Genomic DNA, 24,606 nt, shown 5'->3' with positions numbered 1-24,606 from the left:
AAATAATAATAAAAAATTCAGCGATTGTTTTCAGTATCGTAATGTTGTTTTTGTGTTTTCTGATTGTTTCAGTGCATGCATTCAACATGTTTTGAACAAAGGACTTCCACAGGGCACAATTTCCAAAGTCCACTCAAAAAGGCAATAGTTATGCAATGGGTTGATTTAGTTAAAAAAAAAAAAAAATGTAATCTTCCATTGGTTGAAAGCTATTGCTCAGTTATCACTTGGCTCATGTTCATTCTGTAGTTGCCCCTTTTATCATCCTAAGGTCAACATCCCCATAGTGTTCACATTTCTCTCATGTAAATGTTGTCAATATATTGAATACATGTTTAGGATATTTAGTATGTTTAGCTTTCTCTGTGAGAAGCAAGTTCATTTAAAATGATGTAACTTGGTTTTTATAGGTAAAACATTTCAATGGTGTTAACACACAGTAACCAAAAACCTAATTTGCATATGAGCTGACTAGGTGAAAAATCTCTTGATGTGCTCTTGAGCAAGGTACTTAACCCTAATTTCTCCTGTAAGTCACTCTGGACAAGAGTGTCTGCTAAATATGTAAAGTGAGTGTGTGGAATAGGTTAGATAGTTAAGACGACGCACTTCAGCTCACTACCAATTCCACACTCAACTTTCCCAGGGGGCAGCAGCAACCTTGTCCAAGTGCTAAGCCTGGTTGATAACGAGAGAGGTGCTAAGCCTGGTTGATAAAGGGACAGGTGCTGCCAATTAAGGTGATTGTTCTGCAGTATCTAATGACTACCAGCTGCAATCAATTAATTGACAATTGACTACCTTTGTGGGTGTGGATACACCAAACATTTCTGTTGACCAAAAAAACCATCAGCTGAATCTCACACTAGCTTAGTGGTTATGAAGCCAGGTTGTAATTTTCACAGGAATAAATTACCTGAATGCAGAGCAATGAAGTTGATGGTTGGGGCTTTGACTGGTTTCTGGTTTTTAGACGGGCTTTATCTCAGAGTTGATGTTTTTGTAGCCAAGTTTCATAGTTTCGCAGCTCAGTGTTTTATGGAGGGGGAAAAGGAACATTCAGAAAAATAGATATTGGTGACTGTAAAGTAGTTTATTTTTTATTTTTGTTGGGGAGGTGTTAGGTAGTTTAGAGAGCACACTATCTCACTACCACTTCAAAATCAGTAGGCTAGTTATTGGTTTCATAACTGTTTGTGAGTGTGTGCATCTGTTTTATAACCAAAATATTTCACACTTGTTGTGATACTCATGGTCATCAGTGACCAATGTGTGGGAAGTTGTTTTGACTTGGGCCTCTATGGAGCTATGGTCTAATGGAGTGTAAAGCAAAAAGCACTTAGGACTTTTTTCTGAAAATCACTTTCCGTGAGTCACATTTCACAGCTGTAAACACATAATTATATTCTCACTTTATCTCCAAGACCTTTCAACGATTCAATCATCGATTTTGCATCTCTCACTGCTGTCTACTTTAAAACTTTGCCCTGAGAATATTTGGATGTTTGCCAGAGCCAATCCTATTTTCTTCCGGGAACTTTAGAGGCATTTTGCATGGTTCTATCAATTATGTATGTTTTCATATACAGGTGTCTCTCGTGAGGTCCGTTACCTAACGTAGGCCTACGACTATTATGACATCATAGCCCTATTTGGATGGGTGTTACTAGAGACGTTGGATTTGTAATTATTATCCAAGGATATGCGTTATTCCAGAGGACGATTCACACAAAATGAGTTCGTTTTTCCAAACTATCTTTTTGTTCAGTGCATTTAAATTGAAGTGTGATCATACTAATTATTTTAGTGATCCATCCATGGCAGAGCTACCATTCGTTAGGTTCTCCAACCCTAATCTAGGGCATCTGATTAATTAATTAGCTGGATGATAAACTGAATCAGGTTAGTTAAAAGTGGGGTTGGAGCAAAACCTATAGGAAGGTAGCTATCCAGGAACAGAATTGGAGAGCCCTCACCTATGCCATAAAACAGGGTTGAATTAAATAGCCTAAACTATAGAAAACACATTTTATTGCAAATTTAGGCCTAATTAAACTGATACATTTGGCGATGTTCAACTTAAATTCACTGGCACAACGAATAATACCTTAACCGTACACCATAGTGATTGCCTCGTAAATTGACCAAAAGTATATTTTAGGCTTTGTTAGATACAGATTACCAAAATATAGCCTATGTGAACGGCACTGACTGTCTATCTGCCTGCCCTGATCCTCTCTCTCCCTCGCCTGCTCCTCTTCGCTAGTGTTTGGTCTTCGGTCTGTTGGGTGTAGAATAGCTCAGCCCACTCATTGATTGTCCCTACATTGCAAGACAAGAAATTCCTATAGCCTACATTTTATGATTACCTCATGCACGGTTCCGACTGTCTGCATCTATATCTATCGCTAGCTCGCTCTTTGCTGTGAGAGTTTTGTTTTTGAAATATACAAGGGAAATAGTTTCCTCCGTTGCAAAAAATACTGAATCTTAGGAGTCGAGGAGTAAATTCCGAATCTTGACACCCAGAAATGCGAGTCGGCGGGCAAGGACTCGAGGAATCGATTAGATGAGGTGCCGTCAACTTCGCCTGATGACTTGTGTTTGACAGCGACGCTCTGCTGTGGAAAGGTAGGTTTCATGTTACGTTTTTGAAACCGAAATGAACAGGTCATTGTAGGCTATTCTAGTTCTAGACTATTCAAATATTCACAAAGTTATGTCTCTTTAACATGTTTACGGAGCCTATGGGCTGTATCTTCTTCCAGTGGACAATACTGTAAGTTGTTTTGCTTGTGCCTAGTCTACATGAAATGGTATTGTAAACAATTTCACTAAGAAATGTTTGTTTGCGTATTGCTGTTCTTATAGCCTCGTGATGGAATTGTATTTTCGAATTAATTGTGTCAAGCTGTCAAGCAATCCCAAGTTTAGCCTAAAACAGTAAGGGTAGAACTGGCCATGGGACCATCCCAGCTAGCACATTTGTAACACACGCCATATCATTGCATGACTCCAAATTTACTTTGATATGATGGTTATTCTGAATATTTGGATAAAATACAGGATGAAAAATACAGAAAAAAATATACTTTTAGGAAACGTTCTGTTAAAGTAATGAAATGCAAAGAAAATAACATTTATTTTGTCAAGTTTCTTAAATGTGTTGAGAATGTTCCATGGCAAGCAATTCCCAGAACATTGTGGGAAGTATAGTATGCAAAATAACCATAGGACAACCACGCTCTCACCAAGCTCTAAGAAACATCTGGATCTCAGAACGTTATGCTAGCTGGCATGTATGTTTCCTCAGCCCCATGTTCCCTCAGCTCTAGGTTTCCTCAGTATTTCCCTCACGCTATGTTCCCTCAGCCCCATCTTTACTCAGCCTTGTGTTCCCTCAGTTCTATCTTCTAAACCAGGCGTTAGCAAGCCAAATGAGGAAAAACAGATTGTAACCCTGTTTAGGGAGGGGGGAAAAAAATATTTTTCACATCCTTGAAGTACACAGATCTTTTGGTAACTTGATTCACTGTTGCTTGAATCAATAAACAAGGATCATCAATAACAGATCAGATGTGTGTTTATTGTAACATCATTTTTGTATTTTGAAAAAAACTGTTCAGAGAAAGCATTAAACCGTTTTTACTTGAGTAAAATATGATATTGACAAAAGGTCATGGTCATAATGGTTGAACATATTCAGTAGGTCCCATACGCTTACATATTCATGGATGCTGAAAATAATCCAGATTTTTCTACTTTATAACAATAAACATTTGTGCCAATTTGATTGAAATTGGTTCTGTGGGTACTGAGTGAAAATTGGGCTGAGGGAATATAGGGCAGACCCCCAGGTCATGTGACAACGATGCAGTTAGGCCCTATAGGCTATTTTAAACTGGTTAGGCTACTGTGAATTGACCACAGCCAGACTTATAAAACTATACATTACTGTAAACGGTTCTCATTTAAACAATTTGAAAGCTCTTACATAAAACTCAAATCTAAATTCACATGTCATAAAACTGTTGACTGAACACCGCACCTGTTGCCAATTTATTTGTTTTCTTAAAACAATTTTTTTTAACCATTATTTAACTAGGCAAGTCAGTTAAGACCACATTCTTATTTACAATGTTGGCTTACTTATCCTGCTGCCTATTCTCTAAAACTGTTGAGCATTTGATCATATTTTCTAGTAATGTAGAGACTGATTGTTAACACCGATGAGAGGGCATCTGGCAGACAATAATATCAGATTTCATGTTCAAAATGTGATTAACAAACCCAATTTTTGTTATTATGGAAAGATGCTGCTTTCCTAACTACTAGAAATTGCAAGGAAATTGGAGATTGACTACATTAGATGATAGCGCCATGATTAATCTTTTCCTGACCTCATGATCTTAAAAGGAAAAGCATAATATCATAATTTAGGCCTTTTAGAGGTGGACTGCAACTAAGGCATGCATTAAAAATGGCACAATCCATACATACACTATTATTCCTGTTGTAATTAATAATTGTTGTAATACTAGTTGTCGTCTTTAATTTCCTGTCCTCTCTCTTTTTGGTGCATTTATCCAGTGGTAATCGACTCTCATTAGTTGGAAAACAAAATTGAAGGAGTACAGAAATGAGGATTATGATAGTGGCTGAGTGCTTCAGTGTAATTACTCTTGTGACGGTGTAGTCAAATCATGGAGGTAGACAGGGAAGACTGGAGCCTGGTTGCAACATCTCCCTCATAATGCATGCCATTCCTTCAAGGAATACAGGCGATACCTGATACCGGTTTGCATCCTGGTCCCAGAAAGACTGGAGGTCAAGCCATAGCTGGAAGGGTCTCGTATAGGAAACAAAATCAATAACTACATCTCAGCAACCCCAACTATCTACTAAGCCACTAATATTGAGCTGAACCCTTCTCTCTCTCTCTGTGTTCAATATTTGATTGGTCAACTTCTCTGATACGTTTTCTTATATGATCTACTAGAGCATATGACGTTCTGGCCGCAGTGATTTGGGTTCATACCTTCATTGCATTTAGAACAAGTTCCTCAGTGATAGCATTCTAGGATGTCATTTGGAGAATCTGTTTCCTGTTTTTCCCATTTTGGATATTTCAGGTCCAAGCCAATATATGTTTAAAGGGTAGAATTTGATAGTGCATATGTGTTTCCTGGGATTGTATAACAACCATCCTCAAATTCTGTTAGCATTCACTATTTGTGCCTCCCGTATGTCCCCATGATAGTCCCTAATTTTACCGGTAGGCTTTGTAATTTCCATTTCGTTTGATGGCAATAGTGAATGACTAGTAAACTGACCTCTGAAAAGTCAGTTTTAATTAAGGACATCATTAAGTAAATTTTGACGTAACGTTAACATAGCTGCATTTCCTGCCAAGAGATACTACAGGCTATGACAGTTATGTTTGTGTGTTCACTAGCTCCCACACTATGGAATCCATGGGGTTAAATTCTCGATCAACCATAAATTATAGTTGTCTAGAAAGGCTTGATTAAAGGGATAATCCACCCTAAAAATAAAAATCATGACAACGATTTTCACATGTTGCTACCAACCTTGTTATAACTGCAACATTAAACATTTGTTTTTACATAGTGTTATTTAACACTAACACTGTTAATCGTATGAATTAGTGGTTTGGGATAGATTATCCCATTATGAAAAAAGATTGCAGTCAGAATCCAATATAACTGCAGTTAGTGTGACGTGGTAAGGTTGGACCAAGGTGCCGAGAAAAGACCAGACGAAGAATCCGTGGTTAAAGATAAACACAATACTTTACTGAGAAACTGTAGCCGCAGGATCACAGTACAGTTGGGGAAAAAATAAAACGTCTCAAACTCACTTAGGAAACGACCGCACACGGTAAACAATTCAAGCTTCTGCTACATAGGAAAACAGAAAACGCAACTCTTTTAACAGGGAAACAATCATGAAATAATAAGACACATCTGAGTCCAATAAAAGTCTCTAGGGCGGTCTCTGCCACCCCCTGGTGCCAGGAGGAACCATGATAGTTAAAGTGCAGTATAACTGCATTATACTGCAAATACTGCCTCCAAAATAACCTTCTTTTTTTTATTGCAGTGTAACTGTAGATAGAGTGCAGTATAACTGAAGTTCAACTGCAGTACACTCCAGTTATTCTGCAATTACCGCATTCAAAGCATCACAGTCAACTGCAGTTAGTGCTCTTTTACTGCAGTTTCAAAACGGCAATCTTTTTTTGTAAGGGGTCTGCTGTTTAAACAGTGTCCGCATGTTAAGATAAGCCAGGTGGCAACAGCCTGATCACTCTGTTTAATAAAAGTGTAAATGTAGCAATCAGGCTGGTTCCACCAGGCTATGGAATTTTTTTCAGTATTTCAGTAGTGGGGGGGATTGATACAGTTACATATTTCAATTTTTTTTTTAAATATATAAAATAAATATATGTAGCGTCAGCTAGTGGTAGTCGGCTATATGCCTGCCTGTATTTTTCATCCTATAGCTTGTTCTCCATCTTATTTTTAATAGTAAATTGAGACATGATTTCAGCACTTATTTCCATGACTGATCAAAACTAATTTACTTGATCTTATACTGGATTAAGCCTACACTTTTGTTAACTGTAATTTCTTTAGTAATGCTCCACCTTTCCCTCCATCTTGGTTCCAATAGTTTATATATTTTTCTAATTGAGACAGTCAGTTGGATATGCTCTCTACAAGGTTTTGTATATCTTCCTTATCATATGAACATCATTTTCTGACTCAAATAAGATTCCCTCAAGGTTGCTCTGATGATCAAAACATTTCAAATTGATATTTTCTGATATGTAACTTAATGTAACTATGTATTTGAAACTATCTACACTGGTCAGTCCAACATTACTTTTTAATTCTGTCATTGATTTTTTTTAAATTTCCTCTTACCAAATCATTTACCTTTTTTGATAATATATAAATATGCCAATGACTGGAATGAATTGCAAAAATCAAGGAAGCTGGAGTCTTATATCTCCCTCTAACTTTAAGCATCAGCTGCACATCTATCACTCCAGTATTAATGCTAAATTGTAATTATTTTGCCTCTATGGTCTATTTATTGCCTACCTCCCTACTCTTCTACATTTGCACACACTGTACATAGATTTCTTTTATTTTGTGTTATTGACTAAGTTTGTTTATGTGTAACTCTGTTGTTTTTTGTCGCACTGCTTTGCTTTAACTTGGCCAGGTCGCAGTTGTAAACGAGAACTTGTTCTCAACTGGCCTTCCTGGTTAAATAAAGGTTACATTTAAAAAATTAAAGTCTTTGTTTTGTTTTTGGAATGAAAAAAAAAAAACTTTGCAAAAAAGAAATGTCCTCTCACTATCAACTGCATTTATTTTCAGCAACTTGCTTGGGCCAAGAAACACGAGCAATGGACATTAAACCGGTGTAAGTCTGTCCTTTTGGTCTGACGAGTCAAAATGTAAGATTTTTGGTTCCAACCACCATGTCTTTGTGAGATGCAGAGTAGGTGAACGGATGATCTCCACATGTGTGGTTCCCACCGTGAAGCATGGAGGAGGACGTGTGATGATGTGCTTTGCTAGTAACCAGCATGGCTACCACAGCATTCTGCAGTGACACGCCATCCCACCTGGTTTGCGCTTAGTGGGACTATCATTTGTTTTTCAACAGGACAATGACCCACCACACCTCCAGCCTGTGTAAGGGTTATTTGACCAAGAAGGCGAGTGATGGAGTGCTGCATCAGATGACCAGGTCTCCACAATCACCTGACCTCAACCCAATTGAGATGGTTTGGGATGAGTTGGACTGCAGAGTGAAGTAAAAGCAGCCATCAAGTGCTCAGCATATGTGGGAACTCATTCAAGACGGTTGGAAAAGCATTCCAGGTGAAGCTGGTTGAAAGAATGCCAAAAATGTACAAGGCTGTCATCAAGGCAAAGGGTGGCTAATTTGAAGAATCTAAAATATATATATATATATATAATTACTACATGATTCCATATGTTATTTCATAGTTTTGATGTCTTCACTATTATTCACTATTAAACCCTTGAATGAATAGGTGTGTCCAAACTTTTGACCGGTACTGTACGTTTGAAGGACTGCCACTTAAGTACTGTGGTTGTTTTGTAAAGGATGGTGGGGGTCTACTTGGGGTGAGTTGGTCCTCTGTGAGACTGAAATGGGATGTGTGTAGGCCCCACGCACACCTCAGAGAAGTGTTTGATGCCCTCCCAGTCACCCCATCCCAATCCCCCAGACAGCCCCTCTCTCACCAATAACCACCATTAAATCTTAGTTCTAATAACAAACAAGGAATACTAATGATTCAACATTTTCTAATCTGTCCAGAACTCATTCATTTTACAATGGGTTTACAAGACATAAAACATATATAATTATACATTTAAGTCCTTTCTTCTCTCTCTCCCGAACCAAATCCATCCCTCTCCACCACCTCCCACCTTTACTCCCCCCTTTACCCCACCCAAGCCAAGCTTGTCCCACCCTCCCATCCTTACCCACCTTTGCCCCCCAAGCCAAAACAAATGTTCTCATGCTCTCTCTTGTCTCTCTGCATTAGACATAGTAAGTAATACGTTTGGAACATCAAATTGCAATACAATTGCAGTATCATATCATAAATACATGTAGAGTCACAATACATCGTCTCGGCAGCTATGTATCATGATAATATCGTATTGTGAGGTCTCTGGCAATTCCCAGACAGTTTCCATGTTTTTCATCAGAAACTAGATGTTTGAAAGCTGTAAGCAGTTTTCGAGGTCAGTCCAGTAATTATTCCAGTTTTGGAATAATTACTCAGCCACAACATATTATATAGTCTCTGCTGAATGGAAGTGTACACCGTTTATGATTCTGTCCTCTGATGTAAACTGAAATTTCATAAACTTTGTCTTCACATTTCTGACTAAGCCAAAATTCTGTCTTATTTGTCAGGGTGAAGAAAAAAGACTATGGAAATCTTCAAAATGGACTAGTTCCTCCTTCTCTTCTGAAGTGCGTTGGGAATAGCCAAACCTCCTCCAGCCACCATGAACCACTCTAACGAGTCGACCCCACTGTGCTTTTCCATCAACAGTCCCCCCTTCAACTACACCCACACCATTGCTTCCGCCTACTTCTCATCAGTGTTTAGTGCACTGGGCCTCACCTTCAACCTCATCGCCTTCGTGGTCCTCCTGAAGTCCTTCCTACGCACGCAAAGCCGGTCGCGCTCCTCCTTCCTCATCTTCCTCTGCGGCCTGGTGTTTACCGACTTCATGGGCCTCCTGGTCACCGGCTCCATCGTGGTCTCCTTCCACTTCACCCAGTTCAACTGGCGCCTCCTGGACCCGCACTGCCACTTCTGCAACTTCATGGGCATGTCTATGGTCTTCTACGGCCTGTGCCCGCTTCTGCTGGGAGCCACCATGGCCATGGAGCGTTTCGTGGGCATCAATCGGCCGTTCGCCCGCTCGACCAGCATGATGACCAAGTCGCGGGCAGTGTCCATAGTGCTGCTGGTATGGGCAGGGGCGGGGTGCATCTCACTGCTGCCCCTGGTTGGTGTTGGGAGCTACCACATGCAGATACCGGGCTCCTGGTGCTTCTTTAAAATTAGCTCAGAGGCAAGCGACATGGCCTTTTGCCTGCTTTTCTCACTGGTAGGGCTGCTGTCCATCGCCGTGTCCTTCTTGCTCAATACAATAAGCGTGGTGACCCTGGTCAAGGTGTGCTGCAGCCAGGACGCTAGGCAGCGGCGCCGCGACTACGAGGTGGAGATGATGGTGCAGCTCATCTGGATCATGATGATCGCTTCCATCTGCTGGTGCCCCCTGCTGGTAAGTGGCGGCCTATGGCACTCTGTCAACACATGCACACACAATAAAAAGTACATACAGGGCCTTCAGAAAGTATTAATATACCTTGATTTATTTCACATTTTGTTTTGTTACAGCCTGAATTCAAAATTAATAAAATTGTTAATTTTTCTCACCCATCTACACACAATACCCCTTAATGACAAAGTGAAAACATGTTTTTAGAAATGTTTGAAAATGTATTGAAAATGAAATACAGATATCTAATTTACATAAGTATTCACACTCCTTTGGCAGCGATTACTGCTGTGAGTACTTCTGGGTAAGGCTCTAAGAGCATTGCAGACCTGGATTGTTCAATATTTATTCTTTTAAAAAATCTTCAAGCTCTGTTAAGTTGGTTGTTGATCATTGCTAGACAACCATTTTCAAGTTTTGCTATAGATTTAAGCCGACTTGAAAAAACAAAACTAACTACGCCACTCAAGAACATTCAATGATGTCTTGGTAAACAACTCCAGTGTATATTTGTGTGTTACGTTATTGTCCTGCTGAAAGTTGAATTTGTCAACCCAGTATCCGTTGGAAAACAGACTGAATCAGGTTTTTTGGGGGGATTTTGCCTCTACTTAGCTTTATTTCATTTATTTTTTGTCCTTTGTCCTTTATCCTACAAGCATACCCATAACATGATGCAGCCACCACCATGCTTGAAATTATGAAGAGTGATGTGTCATGTTGGATTTGCCCCAAACACAATGCTTTGTAGTTTTACTTTAGTAACTTATTGCAAACAGATTAATGTTTTTAAGTATTTTTATTCTATACATGCTTCCTTCTTTCACTCTGTCATGTAGGTTAATATTGTGGAGTAACTACAATGTTGTTGATCCATCCTAAGTTCTCATATCACAGCCATTAAACTCTCTAACTGTTTTAAAGTCACCATTGGCTCATGGTTTAATCCCTGAGCGGAATCTTTCCTCTCTGGCAACTGAGTTAGTGTTTCACCTGTCTTTGTGCTCGTCTCCACCCCCCTCCAGGTGTTGCCCATCTTCCCCATTTTTTTTTTTTTTATACCTGTGTTCTCTGTTTGTCTGTTGCCAGTTCATTTTTATTTGTCAAGCCTACCAGCGGTTTTCCCTTGCTCCTGTCTGTTTCTAGTTCCAGTTTTCTAGTTTTCACCATTCCGCCTGCCCTGAGCCTGCCTGCCGTTTCTGTACCTTGTCACACCACACTGGATTATTGACCTCTGCCTGCCCTGACCCCGCGACTGCCTGGCGTTCTGTACCTTTTGAACTCTGATATGGATTACTGACCTCTGCATGCCATCGACATGTCGTTTTGCCTGCCCCCTCTTCTAGTAATAAACTTTTATTACTTTGACATTGTCTACATCTGGGTCTTCCCTGAAACGTGATAGTGAGGAAGGACGCCTGTATCTTTGTAGTGACTGGGTGTATTGATACACAATCCAAAGTGTCATTAATAACTTTACGTGCCCTTCTTTGTGTGGCATTGGAAAACCACCCTGGTCTTTGTGGTTGAATCTGTGTTTGACATTCACTGCTCGACTGAGGGACCCTACAGATGATTGTATGTGTAGAGAGGTGTGGTAGTCATTTCAAAACCGTGTTAAACACTATTATTGCACACAGAGTGAGTCCATGCGACTTATGTGACTTGTTAAGCAAATTTGTACTCCTGAACTTATTTAGGCTTGCCATAACAAAGGCATTGAATACTATTTGACTCAAGACATTTCCATTTTTTTTATTTCTGAAATCATAATTCCACTGACTTTATGGGGTATTGTGTGTAGGCCAGTGACAATACATCTCAATTTAATCCATTTTACATTCAAGCTGTAACACAACAACAAAATGTGGAAAATGTCAAGGCGTGTGAATACTTTCTGAAGGCACTGTACAGTATATATGCACGTAGGTCAGGAGAACATGATATCCTTTAAACACATTTTAATCATCACTCAGTATTTATGTGAGAAAGTTTGTCATTTCTAAGCTGGAATCCTTAGCTGTGAAACTGTCACGTTTGTTTTTGATATTACTACAACAGACTTAAACAACAAACACTTTTTTTCCCCCCTGACATCGTTGCACATGATTGCACATGCGATAGCACACACCCTGCGGTTCTATGATCTTTTTTTTACCACGATACAGGATGCTCCTCCGCCCCATTTCAAAAACAAAACAGTAACAAATGCGCCTGGGGAGAATAGTGCCGCTGTTTCACCTGCTGCGGATTTCAAATTGAATGCAATGTACCATCGTCTACTGCTACCATCATTGTCTGCTGACTATGACACAAATATTAATTTTCACAAAGTTTGCTGCTTCAGTGTCTTTAGATATTTTTGTCAAATGTTACTATGGAGTACTGAAGTATAATTACAAGCGTTTCATAAGTGTCCAAAGGCTTTTATTGACAATCACATGAAGTTGGTGTAAAGAGTCAATATTTGCAGTGTTGACCCTTCTTTTTCAAGACCTCTACAAGCATGCCAGGGCAGATGTCAATTAACTTCTGGGCCACATCCTGACTGATGGCAGCCCATTCTTGCATTATCAATGCTTAGAGTTTGTCAGAAGTTGTGAGTTTTTGTTTGTCCACCCGTCTCTTGAGGATTGACAACAAGTTCTCAGTGGGATTCAGGTCTGGGGAGTTTCCTGGCCATGGACCCAAAATATCCATGTTTTGTTCCCCGAGCCACTTAGTTATACATTTTGCCTTATGGCAAGGTGCTCCATCATGCTGGAAAAGGCATTGTTCGTCACCAAACTGTTCCTGGATGGTTGGGAGAAGTTGCTCTTGGAGGATGTGTTGGTACTATTCTTTATTCATGGCTGTGTTCTTAAGCAAAATTGTGAGTGAGCCCACTCCCTTGGCTGAGAAGCAACCCCACACATGAATGGTCTCAGGATGCTTTACTGTTGGCATGACACAGGACTGATTGTAGCCCTCACCTTGTCTTCTCTGGACAAGCTTTTTCCGGATGTTCCAAACAATCAGAAAGGGGATTCAGAGAAAATGACTTTACCCCAGTCCTCAGCAGTCCCATGTACCAATTGTAGAATATCAGCCTGTCCCTGATGTTTTTCCTGGGGAGAAGTGGCTTATTTGTTGCCCTTCTTGACACCAGGCCATCCTCCAAAAGTCCGATGCACTCACACCTGCCTGCTGACATTCCTGAGCAAGCCCTGTACTGGTGGTGCCCCGATCCCGCAGCTGAATCCACTTTAGGAGACGGTCCTGGCGCTTGCTGGACTTTCTTGGGTGCCCTGAAGCCTTCTTCACAACAATTGAACCGCTCTCCTTGAAGTTCTTGATGATCCGATAAATGGTTGATTTAGGTGCAATCTTAATGGCAGCAATATCCTTGCCCTTTTTTTGCAAAGCAATGATGACGGAACGTGTTTCCTTGCAGGTAACCATGTTTGACAGAGGAAGAACAATGATTCCAAGCACCACCCTCCTTTTGAAGCTTCCAGTCTGTTATTTGAACTCAATCAACATGACAGAGTGATCTCCAGCCTTGTCCTCGTCAACACTCACACCTGCGTTAACGAGAGAATCACTGACATGTCAGCTGGTCCTTTTGTGGCATGGCTGAAATGCAGTGGAAGTGTTTTTTGGGGGATTCATTTCATTTGCAAGGCAAAGAGGGACTTTGCAATGAATTTCAATTCATCTGATCACTCTTCATAACATTCTGGAGTATGTGCAAATTGCCATCATACAAACTGAGGCAGCAGACTTTGTGAAAATGAATATTTCTGTCATTCTCAACTTTTGGCTGTGACTGTACACACAGATCATACACGTAATGTTAGCTAGCGAGCCAGCCATGTAACATCAGCTAGCTAGCTAACAGTAAGCTTCAACTTGCAATGAAAACAACTTTCTGCCGAAATTAGAAATGTATAATATTTGAAACTGTAGCTGGACTCTTACTCGGTACATGGATGAATGCCTCACAGCAGACTGCAACCCCTTTCATTATATAAGACGTCCTGTGCCGTTTCTGTTTTGCTTGTACAGCTTGCTTTGCCCACTGTTGTTGTGTCAAGTCACTCTGGTTCACACTGACTGTGTGCAATGCCATAATAATCATCTTAAGCTTTAGCCCCCACCCAAACTCTGACCACTAGAGGGTACTACATGTTGGTCGTGTGTGTGTGTGTGTGTGTGTGTGTACAGTGCCTTGCGAAAGTATTCGGCCCCCTTGAACTTTGCGACCTTTTGCCACATTTCAGGCTTCAAACATAAAGATATAAAAATGTATTTTTTTGTAAAGAATCAACAACAAGTGGGACACAATCATGAAGTGGAACGACATTTTATTGGATATTTCAAACTTTTTTAACAAATCAAAAACTGAAAAATTGGTGGTGCAAAATTATTCAGCCCCTTTACTTTCAGTGCAGCAAACTCTCTCCATAAGTTCAGTGAGGATCTCTGAATGATCCAATGTTGACCTAAATGACTAATGATGATAAATACAATCCACCTGTGTATAATCAAGTCTCCGTATAAATGCACCTGCACTGTGATAGTCTCAGAGGTCCGTTAAAAGCGCAGAGAGCATCATGAAGAACAAGGAACACACCAGGCAGGTCCGAGATACTGTTGTGAAGAAGTTTAAAGCCGGATTTGGACACAAAAAGATTTCCCAAGCTTTAAACATCCCAAGGAGCACTGTGCAAGCGATTTAATATTGAAATGGAAGGAGTATGAGACCACTGCAAATCTACCAAGACCTGGCCGTCCCTCTAAACTTTCAGCTCATACAAGGAGAAGACTGATCAGAGATGCAGCCAAGAGGCCCATGATCACTCTGGATGAACTGCAGAGATCTACAGCTGAGGTGGGAGACTCTGTCCATAGGACAACAATCAGTCGTATATTGCACGAATCTGGCCTTTATGGAAGAGTGGCAAGAAGAAAGCCATTTCTTAAAGATATCCATAAAAAGTCTTGTTTAAAGTTTGCCACAAGCCACCTGGGAGACACACCAAACGTGGAAGAAGTTGATCTGGTCAGATGAAACCAAAATTGAACTTTTTGGCAACAATGCAAGACGTTATGTTTGGCGTAAAAGCAACACAGCTGAACACACCATCCCCACTGTCAAACATGGTGGTGGCAGCATCATGGTTTGGGCCTGCTTTTCTTCAGCAGGGACAGGGAAGATGGTTAAAATTGATGGGAAGATGGATGGAGCCAAATACAGGACCATTCTGGAAGAAAACCTGATGGAGTCTGCAAAAGACCTGAGACTTGGACGGAGATTTGTCTTCCAACAAGAGAATGATCCAAAACATAAAGCAAAATCTACAATGGAATGGTTCAAAAATAAACATATCCAGGTGTTAGAATGGCCAAGTCAAAGTCCAGACCTGAATCCAATCGAGAATCTGTGGAAAGAACTGAAAACTGCTGTTCACAAATGCTCTCCATCCAACCTCACTGAGCTCGAGCTGTTTTGCAAGGAGGAATGGGAAAAAATGTCACTCTCGATGTGCAAAACTGATAGAGACATACCCCAAGCGACTTACAGCTGTAATCGCAGCAAAAGGTGGCGCTACAAAGTATTAACTTAAGGGGGCTGTATAATTTTGCACGGCCAATTTTTCAGTTTTTGATTTGTTAAAGTTTGAAATATCCAATAAATGTCGTTCCACTTCATGATTGTGTCCCACTTGTTGTTGATTCTTCACAAAAAAATAGTTTTATATCTTTGTTTGAAGCCTGAAATATGGCAAAAGGTTGCAAAGTTCAATGGGGCCGAATACTTTCGCAAGGCACTGTATATAGGTAGCACAGGTGACCAGGAAGGGTTAGCACAGGCGAGAGGAGAGCCCCTACAGTTCTTACCGTATCACAGATGTAGCTTATAGAATGCATCGCTCTGCACCTTTTCTACAGGAATGTGTTTTGGAGCTATTTAAATTTTATATGCGCAATACATGGGAAATTCACCCAAAAACGTTTGGACATCTGATTTTTGTTGTGTTATGGACAGATCTCTCCTGCGCACGTGGCTTTTCATAGGAAATCGCCACTCCAGCTACCTTCAATCAGATATGTGACCCCTGGGTTTACATCCTGTGCCAGGAGTCAAGACTGAGGCAAAGATTTTTTTTTTTTTGTATAGCACCCCTGTCTTCACTCACCCCACATTGGTTTGGGCTGTTGGGACTGTCCGGACCTCATCTCGAACCTGATCATCCAAATGCCTGAATCAGTCATGCCACAATCAAAATATGGACTTTTCTTTATTTTCTTGTTTTGTATTGTTCAATGTTCTTCATCATTAAACTCATTAACTGCACTTGCTTCCTGACTCATCTGCATCTACGTTACAGAATATTGCCTCACAGAATGGAAACGGCAGCCAACCGAGACGTCTCCCAGATGGTCGGCGAACAGGGATACCTACTTCGTCAACACCACGATCAGCTGGCGCACCTGGGAACGGAGTTCTTCAACGTCTAGATTCTTCCCCAAGGGAGTCACCCCCAATGAGCGGAGGATCCTCTACCATGAGTTGACCCAGCGAACCAGCACCCCAGCCCATTCAGCAGTCTGCCCTGGTCAGCCATGTCCGTTTGTCCCTTCCAGACAAATATGATGGGACTCCATCCAAATGCTGTGCCTTCCTCCCCCAGTGCCCCCTCTATTTTGCTCATCAAACGGGAGCTCCCAACACTGAGCGCCTACTCCAACCACGACTGGAGGACCAGACTGCTGCGGAGTACGCCCTCACCTTTCATACTGTGGCAGCATCCAGTGGATGGAATATGCTGGTGCTCCGCACCTTATTCACAAAAGGTTTGAGTGAGGAGGTCCAGACGGAGCTGGCATGCCGAGATGACACTCTCTCATTGGACGCACTCATCGCAACGGCCATCTGTCTGGATAACCTCCTTCGGGAGCGTCAGCACTCCCATCGCTTATCTCCCTCCTTTGTTGACTGATCTGAGTCAGAGCCTGAACCAGTGGAGGTAGGGGCTACGCGTATCTCCACGGCTGAGTGATGCGGTCGGAGACAACTAGGGCTATGTCCCTATTGTGTCCAGGAGGGACAGCTTCAACTGTGTCCACTAAGTTCTAAACCGAGAGTCACTGAAGCAGAGGGACGGTCCAATGATCATCCGTCTCATGGGGTAGATCAGGGTGTGAGTATTCATCTTCACTCTCCAACAAACCTTTCTTAGTACCTATTTCAATAGCTGTCTGTCCCTCGTGTTGTTTCCACAGCTTTATTTGACTCCGGAGCCACGGGAATTTTATTGACCAGGCCCTTGCCTCCTCCCTGAACATCATACTGGCTCTCCTCTCCGTTTTCAGTTCAAGCACTGGATAACCAACTACTGGGATCTGGCACAGTCACACACATCACAGCACTACTCACCATCACCGTGGGAGCCCAGCACCAAGAAAGCATCACCACCTTCATTATCCAGGCACCCGTACACAAAGTCGGCCTCCCGTGGCTAAACGCCACGACCCCACCATGTCCTGGCCGAGGATGGAGATTACGGCCTGGGTACCAAGATGCCGGAAGACCTGCCTTTCCTTACCTTGTGGTTCACGTAGGTTGAGAATCCAGTGGTTTTCCTCCAGGCCGACATCCCAGAGGTTTACCAGGATCTCTGGGAGGTTTTCTCCAAGACTCACGCCACCTGTCTCCCTCCTCTTTGCCCCTGGGACTGAGCCATCGACCTGCTTACAGAATCTGCGCCTCTGCGCAGCCGCGTCTACCCCGTCGGTGGCTGAAACCAAGCCTTTGAAGGAGCACATCCAGGAGGCTCTCCAACAAGGTTTCATCCGCCCAGCCGACTCCCCTGCACTAGCTGGCTTCTTTTTCGCAGTGGTGTAAAGTCCTTAAGTAAAAGTACTTTAAAGTACTACTTAAGTCCGTTTTTGGGGGTATTTGACAATGTTTACATCACTACATTTCTAAAGAAAATAATGAACTTTAAATTTTCCCTGACACCCAAAAGTAGTCGTTACATTTTGAATGCTTAGCAGGTTAGGAAATGTGGTCTAATTCACATACTTATGAAGAGAACATCCCTGGTCATCCCTACAGCCTCTGATCTGGCGGACTCACTAAACACATGCTTCATTCGTAAATTATATCTGAGTGTTGAAGTGTGCCCTATCTGTAAATTAAAAAAACTAGAAAATGCGGTTGTCTGCTTTGCTTGATATAAAGAATATGAAATAATTTATACTTGTACTTTTACTTTTTATCTTAAGTATATTTGAGCTTTTTTACATTGACTTTTACTAGTATATTTAAAAACCAAATTTATTAACTTTTACTCAAATAGTATTTTACTGGGTGAACTTCACTTTTACTTTAGTTATTTTCTATTAAGGTATCTTTACTTTTACTCATGACTTTTTCCACCACTGCATCTTCGTGGTCAAGGATGTGGGTCATCTTCTGTGTACTGACTACAGAAGTCTCTTACCCCTCCAGTTGGTTCCGGCCGCCATTAAACAGCTGCACGGGGCCCAATTTGTTTTACCAAGCTGGACCTGCGGAGTGCTAACAATTTGATCGGCATCTGAGAGGTATAAGGGCACCAGGCCAAACCCAGATGCAGAGACAGATGGTTTGAGTCTTGATATTTATTCAACAATCCAAACGGGGTAGGCAAGAGAATGATCGTGGACAGGCAATGAAGCTTTTGGTCCTGGGCAGATCACTAGGACAGGTTTGCCCCCACTCCAACATCGGAAGCATCAACCTCTACCACAACACAAATTGACGTGACGGATGAGGATGGGTGCTATGGTGAACCAATGCTTCAGGTCCACAAAGGCTCTGTCGACAGCTGGAGACCATGTGAACGGGACATTGGGAGAGGTGAGTGCAGAGAGGGGGGTTGCTGTAACCCTGAATGAAACCGCGGTAGAAGTTAACAAAATCCAGGAAACGTTGCAACTGCACCCTGGACGTAGGTTGAAGCCAATCCACCACTGCTTTCACCTTTCCAGGATCCATCTGGACATTTCCCTCAATTATGACATATCCCAGAAAGGGAGTATCTGGCTCATCCGTCGCCGATGATTCTCGAGGTAGCTCGGGTGGCTTCGGATCCTCTCTAAAAAAACAGCCTTTGGGAACTTCCGGATTCCTTCGAAGGTGAGCGAGCCACTGTGGATGAATGAGTGTGACCTAGGCCAGACCTCTTCTCACTCCTGTGTTCCCTTAGATGTCCATCAAGTCTAATGGTGAGGGCGATGAAGGAATTGAGGTCCACCAGTAATTCCCGAGCAGCTAGCTCATCTTTTACCACCTAGGATAATCCGTGAAGAAAGGTATCGAAAAGAGACTCTGGATTCCAGGCACTCTCGGCGCCCAACGTGCGAAAGTCAACAGAGTAGTCTGCCACACTACGGGAGTCTTGAGGTAATTCAATATGTTTTTGGGCCACCTCTCTCCCGGATACCGGAGAATTGAACACCTTCCTCACCTCTGCCATGAAATCCTCCAGATGATGACAAATGTCGGATTGTTGCTGCCAAACTGCCGTAGCCCAGGAGAGCACCCTTCCCGACATTATCGGTCCGAAGGAAACAAAGATGACTTTGGCTCAAAAATAAGAGAGCACTGAGACAGAAAACCCCAACAGGTACCAGGATCCCCAGAGTATCGCTCCGGAGGAGGTAAGCGTGGTTCTTGGGGAGCCGGAGTAGGCTGTGCAAATTCACCACTAATAGGGAAAAAGTTACTGGGTGGTTGGGGGTTCTCAGAGGTGGCAGGCTGCCTAATAACTAACTCCCTGATTTTGTTCCATAATATCCTTAAACACTTAGTCGTGGCATTCCGTCAGGGAACGAAGCCCTTCCAAAAGGTCCTGTAGTAACTCTTCATGCCTCCCAATGGTGGCTCCCTGCATGGAGACAGCGTGGCGGAGCTGGTCCAAGTCTGCTGGGTCTGTCATGGCCAGTTCGTACTATAAGGGCACAAGGCGAGACCAGCAGAGTGTCTGGGCACAACGAGTACTTGGTGATGCCTTATGGTTTAACCAATGCTCCATCGCTGTTTCAGGCATTTGTGAATGAGGTGTTTCGGGACATGCTTGGGCGCCAGGTGGTCGTGTATATCGACGACATCCTGATCTACTCGGACACCTTGGAGTAGAACATTGCCAACATCCAGGTAGTCCCGGGATGCCTCCTGGAGAACCATCTGTATGTGAAAGTGGAGAAGTGCCAGTTCCATCCGGTTGCCGTCTCCTTCTTGGCATATCGGATCAGCCCGCAATGAGTTGTTATGGAGGAAAGAAAGGTAGATGTGGTAAGGTCATGGCCAGACCCAACCACTATAAAGGGACTACAACGTTTTTTGGCCGCTTCATCAGGAACTTCAGCTCCACCGCTTCTCCTCTCCCCTCAGAGGTGGTCCTCGAAAGTTGGCGTGGAATCCTGCAGCTGATGAGACCTTCCGCCTGCTGAAGGGGAATTTCACCTCTGCCCCATTGCTGAAACACCCAGACCCTACACTGCCATTCATGCTGGTGTTTTGCGGGTACTATTTAATGAATCTGCCAGTTGAGTACTTGTGAGACGTCTGTTTCTCAAAATAGACACTCTTGCTCAGTTGTGCACCAGGGCCTCCCACTTCCCTTTCTATTCTGGTTAGGGCCAGTTTGCGCTGTTCTGTGAAGGGAGTAGTACACAGCGTTATACCAGATCTTCAGTTTCTTGGCAATTTCTCGCATGGAATAGCCTTCATTTCTCAGAACAAGAATAGACTGAATTTCAGAAAATTCTTTGTCTAGCCTTTTTGAGCCTGTAATCAAACCCACAAATGCTGATGCTCCAGATACTCAACTAGTCTAAAGAAGGCCAGTTGTATTGCTTCTTTAATCAGGACAACAGTTTTCAGCTGTGCTAACATAATTGCAAAAGGGTTTTCTAATGATCAATTAGCCTTTTAAAATGATACTTGGATTAGCTAACACAACATGCCATTGGAACACAGGTGGGATGGTTGCTGATAATGTACGCCTATGTAGATATTCCATTGAAAATCAGATGTTTCCTGCTATAATAGTCATTTACAACATTAACAATGTCTACACTCTTTCTGATCAATTTGATGTTATTTTAATGGACAATTTGTTTTGCTTTTCTTTCAAAAACAAGGTCATTTCTAAGTGACCCCAAACTTTTGAATCGCAGTGTATATATTTTATTTAAAATTACGGCACATGCCCTTGTGGGCATGACCCCTCCGACCGCATTGACTCACTGGCTGTTAGCTGCAGTTCTGAGACACTAAGTCACTTTGGGTCTGTTTAGTATTTTTGACATACAGATGTAGGATTTTTAATTGTATCACTCTTTTGTTGCTAAAAAATGCAAACTTGTAGTGTATTCAAGGTTTTAAAAGGATTCTAAAGTTTGATTTCCACTTTAAAATGACAGACTTGATTTGCAAAAAAATGTATCAACCCATACAAAAAAAATGTCCATTATTTGTAGTACACATAATTCCTATTTTCTGTTGCTGCAGGATTATTTTCCTGCTGTAGCAAACCGGCTCAAATTAAGATCCTACAATTGCGTTAGATGTATCTGTAAAATGCAAATTATTTGCTGAACACAAGTGCATATGTTATGCCTGAGGAGTCGAGCTTGTTAGCATAGCTTGTTAGCATATCTAGCTGCTCCCAAAAGAGTGTTGTTGCCCTGGCGCTAATGGGACTAGCAATAAGGCTAGAGGCATGCCTATATGGGAGAATGATTGCTCTGTGGACGCTTGGGCCAGTACCTCAGAGGCCCGGCCCAAATTAGCCCAGCAATGTACTCCCTGGGTGGACCAAGTCCTGCTCTGAGACATCTGTTTGTGTATGTATGTGTGTTTGTGTGAAGGCCGAAGCTGCTGCACTTGTGTGTTCAAATGACTGATGACAACTCTCTCTTCCTCTCACTTCCTCTGTCCCTCTCTGTTGTTTTTATTTTTCCCCCCTTTCTCATTGTCTGTCTGTAAATGGTTTGTCTTTCCTTCTCTCCTTATTCTGTCCTTTTCTCTCTATGTATATCCGTCTTTCTCTCTGTCCTTCTATTTCTTTCCCTATTACTTTATTTGTCTCTCTATCTACCTCTCTCCTCCACCCATTCCTCCCTCCTTCCCCATACACTCCACAGGTGTTTATTACAAAGACTGTGTTTTCGGGGAGCCCACTCCGGATCCACTACCTGCTGCTCTTCATTCGCTTCGCCACCTGGAACCAAATCCTGGACCCCTGGGTGTACATCCTGTTTCGCCGCGCTGTCCTCAAGCGCCTCTACCCCCGCTGGGACTGGTCCCAGGGCTCCATCAGGACCCTGTACCCCTCCTTCGTTGGTACCGTCTGCCGGCTGACCCGTGCCTCCGTGGGCAGTGACCCGCTAGGGGGAGGCGATGGGGGTGTGTCGGTCAAAGAGGAAGGCAAACCCCAGTCGTTTAATGTGAAGGCTCCACCTTCACCGCCTTGACTGGTTCCTGTTGTGCATTGGTGTTCATCTTTGTCGGTGAAGTCGTTATTTCAGAATCAACTTTATTTTACTTGGTGCTGTTGGTGATAGACAACATTTAGAAACAGAATACAGACAACGGAGTTTAAAAATAGTTTACATACACTACCGGTCAAAAGTTTTTGAACGTCTACTCATTCAAGGGTTTTCCTTTATTTGTACAATTTTCCACATTGTAGAATAGTGAAGACATCAACAAACACATATGGAATCATGTAGTAACCAAAGTGTTAAACAAAATCAAAATATATTTTATATTTGAGATTCTTCAAAGTAGTCACGCTTTGCCTTGACAGCTTTGCACAATTTTGGCATTCTCTCTTTTCCAACAGTCTTGAAGGAGTTCCCACATATGCTGAGCACTTGTTGGCTGCTTTTCCTTCACTCTGCGGTCCGACTCATCCCAAACCCTCTCAATTGGGTTGAGGTCGGGGATTGTGGAGACCAGGTCATCTGATGCAGCACTCCCATCACTTTCCTTCTTGGTAAAATAGTCCTTACACAGCCTGGAGGTGTCCTGTTGAAAAACAAATGATAGTCCCACTAAGCCCAAACCAGATGGGATGGCATATTGCTGTGGTAGCCATGCACCTTGAATTCTAAATAAATCACAGTGTCACCAGCAAAGCACACCATAACACCTCCTTCTCCATGCTTTAAGCTGGGAAATACACATGCGGAGATCATCCGTTCACCCACATCGCTTCTCAGACACGACGGTTGGAACCAAAAATCTCAAATTTGGACTCCAGACCAAAATACAAATTTCCACTGGTCTAATGTCTAATTGCTCGTGTTTCTTGGCCCAAGCAAGTCTCTTCTTTATTATTGGTGTCCTTTAGTAGTGGTTTCTTTGCAGCAATTTGACCATGAAGGCCTGATTCACACAGTCTCCTCTGAACAGTTGATGTTGAGATGTTGTCTGTTACTTGAAGACATATATTTATATGTACATATTCTTATTCCATCCCGTTGGATTGTGTATTAGGTAGTTGTTGTGGAATTGTTAGATATTACTGCACTGTCGGGAACTAGAAGCACAAGCATTTCACTACACTCGCATGAACATCTGCTAGCCATGTGTATGGGACCAATGAAATTTGATTTGAACTATGAAGCATTTACTTGGGCTGCAATTTCTGAGGCTGGTAACTAATGAACTTATCCGCTGTAGCAGAGGTAACTCTTGGTCTTCCATTCCTGTGGCGGTCCTCATGAGAGCCAGTTTCATCACAGCGCTTGATGGTTTTTGTGACTGCACTTGAAGAAAGTTCATGACATTTTCCGTATTGACTGACCTTCATGTCTTAGTCATTTATTTTTGCTTATTTGAACTGTTTTTTTCCATAATATGGACTTGGTCTTTTACCAAATAGGGCTATATTCTATATACCCCTCCCTACCTTGTGACCACACAACTGATTGGCTCAAACGCATCAAGAATTAAAGAAATTCCACAAATGAACTTTTAAGAAGGAACACCTATAATTGAAGAGCATTCCAGATGATGGCCTCATGAAGCTGGTTGAGAGAATGGCAAGAATGTGCAAAGCTGTCAAGGCAAAGGGTGGCATTTGAAGAATCTCAAATATATTTTGATTTAACACTTTTTTTTTGTTACTGTGTTATTTCATTGTTTTGATATCTTCACAATTATTCTACAATGTAGGAAATTGTAAAAGTAAAGAAAAACCCTTGAATGAGGTGTTCTAAAACTTTGGGCCGGAAGTGTACATTATATACAACTAGGCAGTGTGAGCATAAGAGAATGAGCATATATACAAATGTATAGTATCAGTATGGCTACAGTGCATTCGGAAAGTATTCAAATTTTATTACGTTAGTCTTATTCTAAAATTGCTTAAATAAAACTTTTTCCTCAAATCTTCACATAATGACAAAGGGAAAACAGGTTTTTAGAAATGATTGTAAATGTATTACAAATAAACATACCTTATTTACAAAAGTATTCAGACCCTTTGCTATGAGACTCGATATTGAGTTCAGGTGCATCCTGTTTCCATTGATTACCCATGATGTATCTATAACTTGGAGTCAACCTGTGTGAAATTCAATTGATTGTACATGATTTGGAAAGGCACACACCTGTGTATATAAGATCCCGCAGTTGACAGTGTATGTCAAAGCAAAAACTAAGCCATGAGGTCGAAGCAAT

General features: G+C 42.0%; 1 protein-coding gene across 2 annotated transcripts; it reads left to right on the top strand.

Annotated features, from left to right (window-relative positions):
- The first annotated feature begins 1,041 nt into the window (after positions 1-1,041).
- On the top strand, positions 1,042-22,633 carry LOC110524020 (thromboxane A2 receptor-like). 2 transcript variants are annotated; one of them, XM_021603305.2, is made up of 3 exons: positions 1,042-2,631; positions 8,998-9,881; positions 22,062-22,633. In XM_021603305.2, exons 2-3 carry the CDS (start codon positions 9,093-9,095, stop codon positions 22,389-22,391), a joined length of 1,119 nt encoding a protein of 372 aa, XP_021458980.1. In that variant the 5' UTR covers positions 1,042-2,631; positions 8,998-9,092; the 3' UTR covers positions 22,392-22,633. The 2 variants fall into 2 exon arrangements, with proteins under 2 accessions (XP_021458980.1, XP_021458981.2); XM_021603306.2 differs by lacking the exon at positions 22,062-22,633 and adding an exon at positions 16,253-18,077.
- The last annotated feature ends 1,973 nt before the right edge of the window (positions 22,634-24,606 follow it).

Source organism: Oncorhynchus mykiss, chromosome 5 (genome assembly GCF_013265735.2).
Source record: "Oncorhynchus mykiss isolate Arlee chromosome 5, USDA_OmykA_1.1, whole genome shotgun sequence".
NCBI classification, from domain to species: Eukaryota; Metazoa; Chordata; class Actinopteri; order Salmoniformes; family Salmonidae; genus Oncorhynchus; species Oncorhynchus mykiss.
The sequence above is the reverse complement of the archived record's forward strand: the minus strand, read 5'-3'. Positions and strand labels throughout refer to the sequence as shown.